Here is a 16,641-nt window from a genome sequence, read left to right as displayed (position 1 = left end):
CAGGGACACCCACAGCTTCTGTTGTCTGCATGTGTGTGTCAGTTTGACAAAAATAAAGTTGACATTTTCATGTTGTGGCTTGAGGCCGAGACTGTGGCTGTCTATGTTTGCCGTGGAATGAAAAACTGAGAGTCTGTCCACGCCTCTATCGGCAGTGCCATGGAGTATTTAGCATGTGATTTATGTGCTGGGAAAACAGATCAATAACATTTAACACACACACACTCACCACACCACACCACACTACTAATTTCCTAGGGAATAGAATATGTCGAGTGAATTTATGCATAAATTCCAGCTAAAGCTGCCACCGTGTTTTCAGGTAGTATTTTGAATTTATAAATGCTGGGCTATTAATTAGAAATATATCAAAATATTAGCCACACACACATTTTCGAGTTTCCTTCAACTTTTGCCTGTGGGCTGACTTTCGGACATTTGATTTATCTTTGCGCTGACCATTTTTGGCAGCGGGACAAGGTCAAGGCGAACGTTGTTGTTGTCAACGCAGCTTTGAACTTAGATTTGGCTAAGATTTCAATGGAAAACGTATCAAATGTATATTTCTTGTTTTCGCTTTGGCGAACTTTATTTTTTTTCGTTTTTTTTTTCCGTCTGCAGTTTTGATTAAGAGGCGCCCCAAAAACCTTTTTTTTTTTTTTTTTTTGCATTTCGTGGAAGTGGCATTTGTGGTTATGACAACTGAGCTCTGACTGCGCCTGTGGGGGCTGCGGCTGTCTTCTGACATTGGTCGAAACTTTGGGCAGACTGACAGACATCCGGATAGATGGACAACTGGACAAGCCTTTGGCCTTTTTTTCCGTGGGGTTTCACTTACTAAGCGGCTTAAAGGCCGCACCTGATGATGAGTCCAAAACTTATGCGTTGCTTCCTCAAATCAAGTTCCCATTGCAACACATGCTGATGCCATTCTCTTTTTTCTCTTATGGGTTTTATTAATTTCTGAGACTCAATTTTAATTAGCCACAGCAATTGGTAATCGCGTTGAGCGCGTTTTCAATTCTCTCTTTCTTCTTTTTTTTATTATTTTGTCGAATTTTTCAATTATGTTGTAATTGGAGCAGCGTGGAGAGCAAACACATGTTAGGCCAACTTTTTTTTTTAGGTTTAATGAGCTGCTTCAGTAAATTCCATTTAATGGCAGCGAGTCAAGGCAATGAATATTAATAAGCTCACTGAGCAATTGCAATAATTGATCTCACTTCCCAATGGGGGGGACTGAAGCGTGTTGACAAACGATGTGCCAACAGTGTGAAATTTTGATAAATATCACAAAAGCGCAATGCTTATATACTATATAGGATACTACGCAATGCATTAAAGCACAAACAAAGCACACTTCCGGCTTGGGTTCACTTCATTTCAGGTCAGTTTATATATGTACATCATCGCTTTTCTTTTTTTTTTGGCAGCAGCCGGTTCAGTTAACTGTTAACGCGTTACTTTTGTTGTTTTATTTAGCTTAATTGTATTTTATGATTTAAGCAACAACAAACGATAACAACAACATTGACAATCACTGGCTACGTCATGTTGTACAAATTGCCTTTGTTCCCCACTCTCTGGGAATAATGCGAGTGTATCTGAGATGTATGAAGTGCTGCCACTCGACCATGAAAACCATTGTGACTTCAGGTTCAGTTTTGAGAACTTTTCGTTTCGTTGTTCTTTATCACGTTCACATTCTCAGCCAAAATGTGTGTGATGCCCTTTTAAAGCATTTCAATAGCGTATATCGATCACATACGACAATAACTAAAAGCTTCATTGATTTCGCGACTTTTGATGAATGAAAAGATGACAACTCACGAAACTACAATGAGAACTTTACTGTGATTTTTTAAAGGCATTCTTTTCCTGATATTCTCTTAGTCGCAGCTTTCAGTTTACTTTATTTTCATTGTATTAAATTCCTTATTGCCATTTGGAGTTTAAATTCTTGTTCATATTACAGTAAACTTTTGGAAAACAATTCATTTTAGTTTTTACTTCTTTCATCGAAATTTTCGTTAATATTATTACAATGTGCAACACTTTTACTTAACGATTTCTCATTAATAATACCCTTTAAAATATTTATTCAATTGTTGAATACAGTTTCCGATTTTACTTATTTTATTAATTTCAGCATTAGTGTTTACATTACTATTGGCATTTCTATTTGCATTACCACTTACATTACTGTTTGCATTACTACCTATATCAAACTTTCACATTACTATTTACATTACTGTTTACATTACTACTTGCTTTGGAGCTTTTATTATCACTGTCATTCTAATTTTCATTACTATTTGCATTATTGTTCTCATTACCATTATTATTTCTCATTGTATTAGTGTTTACAGTAGTAGTTTTACACCCACTTTCATTACCACTTTTATTACTATTTGCATCACTGTTTAAATTACCATGTTCATTAATATTTGCATCACTGTTTGCATTACCATTTTAATTACTATTTGCATTAGTATTTACAGTGGTATGTGCGTTTTTATTTGAATTCATTTATACATTACTATTTGTTTTCTTACTTGCATTAATTTTACATTAAATTACAGTTACATAACTATCTTCATTACTATTTCTATTACTGTTTACATTACTACTTGCATTACTGTTTGCATTGATTTGTCTATTAGTTACTTATCTTGATAACTTACCTTACTTACTTTTCTTTATAACTTAACAATAAATTTGCCTATTCATAGTTGCAATCATTAATATTACTAATGCATGTATTGCTGTTTACATTATTATTTGTCTTATTCTCTACAATATCTTTTCTCTTTTGTCAATATTGAACTCATAATAATCCCTATTCATTGTTAATCAACGACTTTATTGTAGTCTAAAGTCCTTTTGGTAAATATTATTCTCACTAATGCAGCTTCAATTCATGTCTTCATTGAAGTTAGCATTGATATTTACATTACCAACTCTATTTGCAATGGCTATTCTTCAGCTGCAGACTTTATAAGCATTGTTGATATTTACGTATTCTATCCACACGAATTCATTTGGTCTGTTTGGAGCCAACTCCAAGTGCTTAAAATAACACTCAGCGTGCGTTCCATTGAAGTTCCACTTTAGGCATTCTTTTTTTATTAATATATTTTTGTTGTTTTTTTCCACCTCCAACTCGTACCTTTAAATTATACAAGTACACAAGCTGAGGGCTGTGTGTGTTTGAGGTCTTGGGGGCTTGTGTGCTGTGTGTTGTGTTGTGTTGGGTTGTGTGTTGATGGACAGGTCGGCGCAGTGAGACAAAGGAATTGTTAATGAGGCGAGAGAGGACACAGCAGAGAGAGAAGAGACAGAAAGCGACTTTTGATCCGTGTTGTTGCTTACATTACATGAAGCGAGGCGTTGCTTGAGTGACTAGGAATTTGAATGAGTTTACGGTTCGAAAGTGAATGGCAGTGAAGTGCTTGGCGCGTACTTGGATTCGTCACTTAATAAAGATATTCCTGTTCTTTTCTTGCAGTTCAAGTGGACACAATGACGCAGTGCAGTTCAATGTGCGGCACGATGTTGCTGTTGCTGTGCGGCACCGTGTTGCTGCTGGCCACAACAACGGTAGCAACAGGTAGCCAGAGTCACAACATCACCAACAGCAGCAGCAGCAGCAGCAATCACAATGCGACAACACGCTTGCATAGCCATCGCGTGCATCGACAGCATCGTCATCGCAAGTTGCAACATCACAACGTCAAGTCCGAGGTGGAGTTGCTGCCGGGCGCGACAATGCCACCGATGACACCGCGTGCCAATGTGGCAACCACACGATTGCGTCGCCTCCATCAGCCGCACAATCCCTATAACAAGGTGTTGACACGCCGCCTCCATCAGCATCAAGGTGCATCGGTTGCTGCTCGACCCTCCGAATGGGACTACAACACCTACAACATCTACACGAATACGTTTGGACCACCGCCACCGCCTGTGCCACAGCATGCGGGCAAGGGGGAGGACAACACCCAGGATGTGGAGTTCATTGGCGTCACGGGGCGTGGGCGGGGCTACGAGTATGTGCCACCGCTGACCACAGCAGCACCGCCGCCGAATCTCAATCGTCGCTCACCCAACCTGGGCATGGGCACGGTGCCGCCTTTGGTGCCAGCGCGACGTGGCTACAGCTTCACAACGTCGGCGCCGAGCACGACGTCGAGTCCCAGCGAGGATCCCATTGAGACGAACACAATTGGTCGCAATTATCCCACTGATGCCAAGGAGATGGAGCGGTAAGTTGATAATTCTCTTTTACTTTTATTTTGTTTGGGCATCAGGGCGTATGCGTGATTTGTTTTCTTACCGCGGGGCGTGTCCAATTGCATTTATCAGTGGGGCGAAGAGTCAAGGCTATGGCAGCCATAAATTGCCCCAAAGCTGTCGGCGCTAGTTTACCTTTGCACGAGTGCAACGCAACAGCAAAAGCATCAGCAGCTTATCTTATCGGCCATAAATTATTTAAATATTATGACATGCTTCGAGTCTCAGCTGGGCAGCTTGAGCTTCAGTTTCAGTTTCAATGTCATTGCAAGACAACAGCCCCAACATTTCCATGTGATTCAACTAACCCGACAACCGCCAGTGGGCAGTGCTGCTAATTGCAAGCGAAAACGAGCCTCTATGATTGATACAAATCTGAGCTGCCCTCGTGTCGTTGCACTCGTCAAGTCTCATCAGACGTGACACGAAGCAAACGCAAATATTATAAGAGTATTAACGGGTATACAATCAGATAGTAAATACAAATATTTGAGTTGTAATAGAGGCATATAATGAAGCAGTAAATACAAATATTAGAGTAGTATTAGATCACAACAATATGGCAGAAAAATACAGATAGTAATATTAGTTTTTAGTATTAAGGATACTTTAATAAATATAGTATATATAATACATGAAGCAATTACAGTTGTTTTATTATAAAATCAAATTTAGTATAGATAATTATAATTATAAATATTGCGGTTAAGACAGGAGTTATTTATGATTAAAGTTGAAAGAAAATGAAAACGTGACAGGAATAACACGAAAATAATGTATATAATTCTATTATATTAAGACTGATTTAAAAACAAATGTAACTGATAAAAAAAGAGAATGGAGTCTATATTATAACTCTGGTCTTGCAAATTTTTTATTATAAATTTTAGTAAAATAAAAAGGTTAAATAAATAAATCCAAATTCAACTTGATATTGACCAAATCCTAGATTTGAAAATTTTTTAATACAATTTTTAGGTAAATAAATAAAATAACTATTAGCATTAATAACATCAACTAAAGATTTGGTTGAATTTAAGGTTGACCAAATGATAAACAATCATATGGTTTTAGGAATATTTTAAAAATACTTATTAGTTATCTATCACATATCAAAATAAGTAAGACAGCTACAGGATGCAGCTCGATTATGAGATACAAACTTTCAATAAAAGCAAAGTATTCCCGTAGTATTCTTAAAATATTATATATCATATTAATTTACCAAAAAATACTGAAAAATACATTCAAAATAGAGTACAAAATATACCAAATTGTCAACCAAAGTAACTAAGACAGCATCCGTTTTTTTTCATATAAATTTATTCTTTAAGTAATTCCTAGGTATTAAAGGTGACAATGAAATAGAAAGAGATTTTACTTTATCATATGGGTAATTCTCTGGTAAATGTCGCGTGCGAACAGCTTTACAGTGACAAAAAAAAACATAAACTAAAACAATTTGAAAAATAGGTGAAGGTTATTCTTAAAGCTTTGGATTAGCACTACTTTTAGAGCTAAGATTGATTTTAGGAAATTGTTCTGTTTTGCGATAAAATATATAAATACGTTAATTTTTTGGTTTTGCGTACGAATTTGTTAATTTTTGCAATTATCAGAACAGAAAACAAAACAGAAAAAAAATATTAAAACCATTCTTAGCTCTAATTAAAGTACTAATCTAGAGCTATAAAAATAACCTTTTCTTATTTTTAAAATTGTTTCAGAATATGTTTTTTTTGTCACTGAAAAGCTGGTCGCACGCGACATCCCTCAGAGAATTACCCATATCTTGCAATTAGAATGAAAATCGTTTTTAAACTTAGTTTGCTTCTTATAAAAATGTAGTTATTTTCTCAATAAATGTAGTTCTTATTATGACGCTAAACCGCCAGCAATAATTAATTGCAAACGCTATGTTATAACAAGCAATTGAAGATGCCTCAATTAGCAAACATGAGTTTATCACGTGTGCATCTCTAGTTGAACTATTGCTCGCATCTCTAATTGGAAGTGTGAGCTTGGAATTGGTATTCGAATTATTATTAGCTTCAAGGCTAAGTGCAGAGAGTGCGCGACTTGTTTAGTTTTTCAATTGTTGTGTCAATTGCAACAAATCAATGCGCACTTGTTGCGATTGCAGCAGCTCCTTAAATGTAACCACGACAACAGCAGCGACAACAACAATGAAAACAACTACAACGCAATTGTATGAAGCCACACGATCTGGCCAAGATTGTGCTATGGCATTGACTTGCCAGCAAAAGAGCACTGAAGTGGTTGTTGTCGAGTCGCTGTTGTCGAGTCGCTGTTGTTGTTGCTATTGCTGTCTGCATGGTCATTTTAAGGTAATGAACTTTAACGAGTTTTCAATTGGCAGTGTTGATGTTTTCTAATTGGAATTAATGTGCGTCTACTTAAGGGCAACAGCAACGTCGTCCAACAGCAAATTGTAGCATCTGACATTGCAACGCATCCACGCGGCGTATACGTAATCTGAGCTTAACGCTTCAACCTCAGCTATAAAGGTGTTGCTGCTTCGTGGCTGCCATTTCTGTCTGTTAGTTATGACACATTTTGATTTATGTGGCAGTGGCAAGCATAACAGCAACGGAAACTGCCAAAAAAGCGCTAGAAGGCAAACGAAATACGTTCGCATCATCAGTCATAAATTGCAATTGCCGCACAGTGGTGCGAAAACCAGTTATTTCGAGTCCACTGTACGTAGGCGATAAGCTGTCGTTGCCTTGCCTCTATTTCTATTTATTTAAGCACTGCACGTGCAACATCCAGCAGCAGCAGCAGCAGTTGCAATGTTGCAAGTTACTAAAGTTGCCATAATGGATATGGAAATGACTGTTCATATTATAGCTGTGGCAAGCTGTCGTTCACACGCTGCAACGTGCAACGTGCAACGTTTCAATTGCATTTGCCGCCGGCTGTAACTCGGTGTTAATCAGCGTCAAATATGCGCCGATTTGCAGATATACCACAACAACAACAACAACAGCAACAGCAAATGTAAAGTTGCCTGCCCCATGTTGCCTGCTTCTGTTGATGATTTCAATTTGTGTTGCTGCCGTCCTGCTGCAGCTGACAATTGATGGATGTCTGTATTTCTGTGGCGCACGCTTTGATGGAAGATTTCGACTGTGGCGCCGATTGCGTCAGCTCTGCCACATGCAGCTTTGGTTGGGGCAAGGTGTTTGTTTGTTTTCTTTGAATACTTTTGGGGATCTTTTAGCTTATTTGAAAGGCCACTTGCAATCTTTTGCATCTCGACAAACGAAAATGTATTTTAGAAAAACAAAACAAAGCAGAGCCTTGACTTCAATTGGAAAGAAACAACTGCTGCAACAATTGGCAAACAACAAAATAAAAATACTTAAATCAAATGAGACAAACAATGCCACAAGAGTTATGTGCACTTTAAGGTAACTTTGTGACCCTCTGTGACGCACAGCTGAGGCACCGTGTTGCAGTTGCAATCGAAGTCATTGTCGATGTCGATGTGGAAGTTGCAGTTGGCCGCCTGCTGCAAATTGCTTGTCAACAATCGAAGGCGGGCGAAATGCCTGCACAATAATTACGAGCTCCATGCTCCGACTCCAACTTCAACTTCAACATCGACTCCAACTTCGAGCTCGAGCTGGAGCTCGACTGAATGAATGATTTGATATGCTGCGCTTGGAAAAACTGCACTTAGAATGCGGCCTGTGAAAATTCGTTAACATTTTGCACCGTGAAGGCATTATACATCATTGGGCACGCCTACACGTGCCGCAGCCACAGACTCTTGTCGATGTCGATGTCGATGTCTGCGTCGCGTTGCCTTATCTTAAGACCAAGTCATGCCATCAGTCGGGGCTATCAAGGGTAAAACCTTGGCCCAGGCAGCAGCTACAGCAGCAACAAGCTGCAACAGCAGCAACAAGCTGCAACAGCAGCAGCAGCGACTTCATCTTTAATGAGTTTTTCCTTAGACAAGTCGAGGACTGTGGGTGCTCAACCATATGACGAACACGTGCAACAAACTGCAGCAGCAACCACAACAACACACGATGTGACATACAACATGCCGCAAAGTCTAAAGACACAATTTGTTGATAGAACTAAATGCAGCCAAGTGGTTTTTTAGCTTTACGATACTCCAAGACAAAAGCTCGTTAAAGTCTTTAAATAAAAATGAGCAAATAAATGAAATAGATTTTGCAACTTTTGAAGTGGTTAAAGTCAGCACAATAAAATGTTTTAGTTTGATGATACATTTATGTTCAAGTAATAATAATAAATTTCGCAGAAAGATTGCAGATTTGATTTAAATCTGATTTGGGAATTTGGCTTTGTGATTTTTAAATGTAAATTCAATGAGAACTCTATATGAAGTTCATATATCAATAGATTATAAATGCAATATATAAGAATTCAAAATATAAATTCAATATATAGGAATTTTATATGAAATTTATTTATATGTTAATTCAAATTATAAAAGTTGTATGTGCATTTTAAATATATGATTATTTAAAATAAAAGACTGTTAAACAAAAATGCAATCTATTAGAACATGAATAAGAAAAAATGATAAGAATTTGGTACATAAAGATAAAAAATCAGATTGTAAAGAAGATTGCAACTTTTGAGTTAAAAACTTTTTGATCTTAAAAAAAATGTTGAGACTTTTAGGTTGCGAAAATACGCATTTTATAAGCATCTTAAATGAAGTTTACTACTTCATGTTTATATATACATATATCAATTATTATTTTATTCCTCACTTCACTTCCCATTTAAAATTCGCCTGCTTTTATTTTGCAATTTTGCCACAGCAACTTGCTTTCTTCTTGTAAATATTTATAGTTCCCAGAAATGATTAGACACAGCATATTTGTAGACTAGACAAACCAAAAATAAATGTGTTTGAAAAGCATATTATATTTCATATTAATGATATTTCAAGCTGGCGAGCCAAATATTCGCTCATTAAATTTAATTGTTTTTCTTCCTTTTTTAATGCAAGTTGTGATAAATTCTTAGAAATTCAATCAGACATAGTTTAAACAAGCTATAAATAGTCGGAGAAATGTTCGAAGTATGAAATATGAAATTTAAATGATGTATATGTGATCATATAATATAGAATTTATAATTTATATGCCAAAATATGGCCAGAGACATAAACAAAATATGTTTCTAAAAAAATGCAATAAATTATAATTTATGTGCCATTAGCAAAATCGCTTTTAGATTGATGAATTCGTATTTAATATTGAAGTGAGATCTTTTTTTTTGGGAAAACGGAAACAATCGAGTTTTGTGTTGAAATGTGTTTAAAGCTTCGTTTGGTAATTGGAATTCGGAACAGTTAACTGTGTTTTTTTTGTTTGGCTTATACGGGCAAGTGTTCGCCTCAATCAGACAAAGATCAATGCAATTAGTGTGTGTTTTCGTATTGCTTAGAATTGAGTAAGTCACACAATCAAAGCAGCCGGATAAATGGACAATTGGACAACTGGACAGAGGGACACATGACACTCTGTCTGTCTGTCTGCCCGTCTGTCCGTCTGTCCGTCTGTCTGTCTGCTTGCAGTAACGACTCTGTAATTTGCAAATCACGCAGCTTCGCATCTCAAGTTGAAAATTGGGGGTTAATGCAATGCTGCCAGGCCCAGACTCAGAGACTCAGAGACAGTGCCAAAGACAGCGGAGACAGACAACTGGGCAGACATATTACATGCAAACTCGTTCGTCGAGGGTGCAGCAAAAGCTTGGGGAGTTTGGTTGGAGGTTTTTTGGTTGGCTTTTGTCTTGCAGGCAAAAAACACGAGTACAAAAGACAACAAAACTGTGCGCAAGCGCATGCCGCACACGAACCTGAACACGAACATTGAATGTGCAACAAGATGACGCACAAAATTCCAGAACAGGCATGCAACATTTGCTGCTTTTTTTTACTTAATTATGTTGCAATTGGATACGACTGTGGAAAGTGAGACGCTGGCGCTTAGACGAGGTATGAAGATGGAGAAGGAGGAAGGCGGGGAACAACGTGTCAACAAAAAACAATAACTTGATCGTTAGTGGAGCAAGTTGCTTTCAAATTTAGATAGCAACGCTGAGTCGGTGGCAGTTACACAAACCGCGATTTCAATCTTCTTCAATCGGAGTCACAAATAACCGAAGCCGAAAATATGTTAATTTGATGAAAATGTTTTTGTTGTACGTATTGTGTGCTTGTTGTTGTTGTTGTTGCCTCGTTTTCGCTGCGCTTTCGTTGCGCTTTTGTTAGCAGTTTCTATAGAAAAATGGAAATCGTGCACGTCTCAAGTCCCCAATCTGGGTCTGGGTCTGGGTTGGAGTCGAAGTCGGAGTTGGAGTTGGATTCAAAGTTGCAGTTGCTTCTGCGCTGCTTCACACTAATCGGATTTTCGGCCACGGCTCGACACGGCTGTTGTTTAAACAAGTTTGGGGGCATTAATCATGCTTTACACCAGCCTCTCACACTCAACAACAATTCCCCGAGTAAGGGACAAGAGAGGGAGAGAAAAGGGAACATTAGTAGGGCGCAACGTGCATTGACAGGCCCATGGCAAGAGATCGCTTATCGCGTCGATTATGTTGTATGTTGTCTGTTGTGTGTTGTGTGTGTATGGAAAATGCACAACACTCACGGTTACTGAACCCACTTTGGGGCACGTTGGCTGCGCTGCGCTGCGTTGGGTTGGCTTATTGGGTCCGCACTTCCTTAGCATATAATCAGAGGGCCCAGCTCCACCTCATATTACCTGCTTGCTATGCGTTTTGCCCGCTTGCGGCACTTGATCTTCCCTTTCCCCTTTCGCCTTTCGCCTTTCCTCTCTCCGCTCACAGTCAGTCTGTGAGTCTCTTCAGACACTGAGTCTGACAAGGCAACTTCCATGGCGACTGCGACTGCAATTTTCATTTCACTTTTCGCCAATGGAAAGAAAAGTCGGTTGTGCGATTTTTATTGCATAATCTGCGAGCAAGACAAATTTACGGCCAAATTAGAACTGACTCAATGCGGTTAGACAGATCCGTGACTGGCGGTTTCTTTGCACTCGAATTACAAGAGTAGCCCAGGGAATATCAGCTATGTGGAAAAGCAGTTTTTAAGAAAAATATTTGATAGTTATGAAGTTAAATAAGATTATTAAAAAGAATATATTAAATGATGGTTTTAATTATAAAGAAATAACAAAATTATACAAAATTTTTCTATGAATGACACATGTTTAAAATCACTATATATATTAGATTTATTTTCCTTTAAAAGTAAACAATCAAGTAATACAGTTATTAATAAGAAAGTATGAAAACATATTTGAACTACTTATGATACAAAATATTTGAAGATATTTGTTCTGACAATGAATATATAAAGGTTTTTTTTTATCAAAATTATGATACCCCATTTTAATTTAAGAAAATTTGAATATATGCTAGTCTCATAAAGTTTCTTTGTTTATCTTACAAAGTAACGAATAAATTATTATGAAGGACATGGTCAAACAAAATGCTAATTAAATCTTAAGTCGTAAGAGATAATATTTAGGTAAATAACTTAATAAATATATGGGCTTTATAACTATCTAAATTAATACGAAAGTGATAATGAAAGTGAAAGCCAATTAAATCATTTCTGAAAAGATGAATACAAAAATTAACATAATTAGAAATGTGATAAAATGAAAACATAGTTAAACAATCAAATTTTAAAAAAGTGAGAAAAGAAAACAAATTAAACTTAACAAAGAAGACTGATTATGATAATATTATATAACGAGCAGAAAGCAGAAAAAATAGCAAATTCAATACATTACTTCCACATTCTCAAGAATCAAGCATCCATACTTTGCTACTGAAACAGATGTAACTCCACTTCAAATGAATTTCCGAGAAAAAAAAGAGTATGCTCAAGTCGACCATATATGTTAAGGTCGACGTACTTCGCCTGCTGCTGTTGCTGCTGCTGCTGCTGAGTGCTGTAATAATTCTTGAGCACCAGAAAATGAAGAGGAAAATAAAACTAAAAGCGGCAAATGTGGTTGCACTTGCCAGGCATGGACATGGCTGAAATATTATTAGAAATTCTGATGCAGTGCAGCATATTGCAGTTGTCTTCGTTGTCTTGGTCGTCTTGGTCACAAGGGGCGTTTGCATTTTACGCTAAGTAAAAAGCCAAATAAAGGGGCAGCCACGACCATTTGCCACAACGACTGCAACTGCAACTGCAACTCCAACTAAGGCTGCGACTAGTCAGATGAGCATGCATCCAGGAAGCATGTCTAAAAATGCAATGTTGCAGTCGCTGTTGCAGTTGTTGTGTTCTTCTTCATCTCGACTGCTTCTTTGGCTCTTGTTTTTATACCCGCTACCCATAGGCTAGAAGGGTATTATAACTTTCTGTCTAAAGAAAATGTATGCTACAGGCAGAAGGAGACATTTCCAAACCCGTAAAGCCCTGGAATTAAATTTTGCGATTACATAAAAGTTTTAGACGACATAAAAAAAGAAATTGTATGGCAAAACAGAAACTTTATTTGTTTGGTTGATAAACCGGATATATTTTGAAAGTAATAGTATATCCTTATACCAAATATAGACTTTGACATATTTTGGTAGTTTTTGGTATATTATTTTGCTGCACTTGGTGACTTTTAATAAAAATGTCATAGTGTATCGATATACCAAATAGTGTATTTGGTATATTTTTGTATTTTTTGGTATATTATATAACACTTTTTTTAATTTATTAAATATGTATTAGTAAATCGATTTACCAAATATAATCGTGGTATATTTTGGTATTTTTTGGTATATTATTTTAATGTAAGTATACATGAAATACAGCCATCTATATAATTTGTGGTATATTATTTTACTGAAGTTATCACTTTTCTTAAAAATGTAATAGTATATCAATATACCAAACACATCCTTTAGTATATTTTGTTATAGTAATTGTATATAAATATATAGCTTTTAGTATATTTTAAAATTTATTTAGTATATTTTTTTATTGAAATTTGTTACAATTACAAATTTGTTAAAAATGAGTAGCGGGTATTTCCCTGTCTAGAACACTCGACTGTAGTTTTCTAACTTCTTTTTTGTGTTGCTGTTGCTCTCTTCTTGTCGTGGTTGTCATCGTGTTACTGTTAGTGGGAGTCGTTGTTGCTGGTTGCTGGCTGCAGTTGCCTAATGATGCATTTTGGCCTTTCCTATCCTGCTCTGGCTGGAATTGCAATTGCATTCTGTTGGCCAGGCCAATTTAGATTCTAATTTCATGTAACAAATCAGATTAGTTGACCATTTTCACAGTACAGTTAGAGAGACTGCAGATTGGCCTCTCTAAACTCTTCTCAATTTAGTTTCTTGACCTTAAACGTTTTCACCAAATGCAAATTGTGCGCACTCATAAACGATATTTTTATTGGCACTTACTATTATTATTTTATTTCTCAAAATGTGGGGCGGGGCAGCAGTTTTCTAAGCCAAAGTTAAAGCGGTTTAAAGCTGTTAAGTGTCGCCAAGTTGGTCTTTTTTAACTGCTTTTTAAATGCGTTTTCGCTGCAGTTGTTAAATACATTTATGAACTGGTTTCAAATCCATTCGATTTTGTGAGAAAATGACCCCCGAGTTTTTTTGGGGCTAGTCTCAAGAAACAGCTCATAAAAATGATTTAAGTCGAGCTTTAGTCGAACGATCTATTCATTCTGCACTCAGTCGGTTTAATCGGCATCCATTCACTTGCCACATTGCTGCCTCTATTGTTCAGTTTCTATAGGTATTATAGGCTTTAACTTAACATACTCGTCTTATTATAGTCTCGCCCCAATGGGGGGTCATTCATCGCCCCACAAAAGAAACAAGTAAATTAACTTAAGCACTGAGATTCTCCCCAACTCGAGCGACAATCAAGATTTATTTATATGAAACAACAGCAAGTGGAATAGTCTCAAGGCATAAACAAAGCGCATTGTGCATTTTAATTTATTAAGCTTAATTAATTATTAAAATTCATTAAACCAATTCAGGATTATTGCCTCACATTTTATGTTGGGCAAGCAAATATTTTGATAACAAAAAATGAATGAACATAATGAATCAATTTTATTTCTTAATATTGAGTATTAAAATGGATTTCATTGTTAGATGAATTGGAAAAGTAACAAGGAAAAAATGGCAATGAAAAGATAATCATATTGTGTGCAATAAAACTAAAAAAAAAAAATTGCGTGAATAAATATGTAGAGAAAATATATTGAAAATGCTCAAAAAGATCATAGAAGATGCAATTTCGTAATCAATCAAAAACTACATTTAAACAAGAAGTTTTTCTGATAATGATAAGAAAGACTAAACACGAAATGATTAATAATATAAAAAGCAAAAGCTTTAGATTTCATATATTTATCATAACCATAATCACTTTTATTGTCATTATAAGTTGGAAATAAATATTAAAAAAAAAAACATCAGAAAAAATTATTTACTTTAGATACAAATTTTGAATACACTTCAAAATAAATAAATAATCACAAACCAAATTGAAATTAAAAGAAAAGATTTACAATAAAATGAAAATAGATTTTAATAAATTCACAATTTAGAAGAAACATTTTTTGTCTTCGCGAGAGTTTGTTAGCTTAAAATACAAAATATTCTCAACAAATAAATTGAAGCAATAAGTTTATTTTTATTTTTCTATGTCATCATAATTTCAAGTATCAAATAAATTCAATTTTATATCGTAATTTTTAAATGAATATATGAAACGATAATTTAAATTTGATAAAAAAAATGTATGCAACAAAAATTATTTTGTTTAATATACAGAAACTCCATAAAACTCATCCATATCAAAAATGATTAACAACTAAGTTAAAGTAATATGTTTATTATAAGGAAAAACAAATTAATCTTTGGAAATTATTAATTTAAAAACAATTTTTATGTACCATCATAATTTGTGGAAGCTAATCAATATTTAAAACGAAAATTTAAATTTAAAAAAAAAACTCTCTCCAACGACATTCATATCAAAAATCATTAATTATCCACATCTAAATTTAAACAATAAGTTTATCTCAAGATTTTCAAGCAATTTAAAAAACTTGATAAAAATTTTTAATTCGAATTGAAAACATACAAAGTTGTAGGCTGCTCTTGAGACTTGAGTCTATAAATATGTTCAGTCATTTATTAAGCTCATCGCTGCAGTCCATTAAGTATACGCCCACACACACACATGCACATACACTCACTCACACACACATATGCACACACACTCAAAAACATAGGAACACTAAAGCTGGGGGTCAAGTTTTGGCCTGCAGTTTTGCTCTGAGGCTGCGACTGAGTCAGAAAACGGAGGCTCATCAATTTCTGTTTGGCGTTCAATAAAAATAAATCGTAAATCAATAAACCGCACTTAAAGTTCAGACCCAAACCTGGGCCCATGTTTGTCCCTCTGTCTCTCTGTCTTCTTCTTGTCTCTCTTCTCTTTCGCTCGTCTCTGCAGAAGGAAAGCAAAAGGCAACGCAGTTTTGTGGAGGCTGCGCTTCTTGTAAAATTTAACAGTTTTTTTCGTAAATTATTTTGATTAATTGCCCCGGCGTGCAATACACTTTCATGTGAAATACATTTTGATTGATGTTTTTATAATTTTCAACCAGCGAGAAAAAAATGTGTCCAAAGTTTCGCTGCTTATATAAAATTGTGCTGCAAATAACGGCAGCTGTAGCTTGAAGTTGAACAAAAAAAGTGTCGGTGTTGCAGCTGAAGCCACAGGTGTTCCATGTGCGTTCAACAATTAAAAATTCAAATTTAATTTTAGTCTAAACGTTTCTAAACAAAGCCAGACACAAAGACAGACACACATGTGCACTGCAGGCGGCAGCCGGATGAGAGACGACGTGGACATGGAAGCTGCTAAAGATTTATGCAGGCAAACGGAATGGGAACGCGGATTTTGGAATGAGAGTCTGAGAATGAGAATGAGACTCGAGTCTGAACATTTCATGTTGCACATTGTTGGCACAGTTCGAAAGAAAAACTTCCGTATTTACACCCGTTACCCATACGGGCAGAAGGGTATTATAATTTTGTGCCTGCAGGAACAGATAGAAGGAGGCAACTCTGACCTTATAAAGTATATATATTCTTGACGAGACGATATAGCCATATCCGTCTGTCTGTCTGTCCATCCATATGAACACCTAGATCTCAGAGCCTATACGAGTTAGAGATCTAATTTTTTTTGACTCCACTTGTTTACACGCAGATCAAGTTTGTATCAAATTTTTTCCACGCCCACTTCCACCC

The 16,641-nt window shown here is 36.0% G+C and overlaps 1 protein-coding gene across 1 annotated transcript in view; it reads left to right on the top strand.

Moving 5' to 3' along the window:
- LOC132792181 (uncharacterized) overlaps positions 1–16,641 on the top strand; it is a 29,123-nt gene that overhangs the window by 7,708 nt on the left and 4,774 nt on the right. Inside the window, exon 2 of the mRNA XM_060801434.1 lies at positions 3,509–4,265. Coding sequence (XP_060657417.1) covers positions 3,523–4,265 — 743 coding nt within the window. The 5' untranslated portion in view covers positions 3,509–3,522. The remainder of the gene's footprint in view (positions 1–3,508; positions 4,266–16,641) is intronic.

The sequence above is a fragment of the Drosophila nasuta genome, chromosome 3, assembly GCF_023558535.2.
Source record: "Drosophila nasuta strain 15112-1781.00 chromosome 3, ASM2355853v1, whole genome shotgun sequence".
NCBI lineage: Eukaryota > Metazoa > Arthropoda > Insecta > Diptera > Drosophilidae > Drosophila > Drosophila nasuta.
The sequence above is the reverse complement of the archived record's forward strand: the minus strand, read 5'-3'. Positions and strand labels throughout refer to the sequence as shown.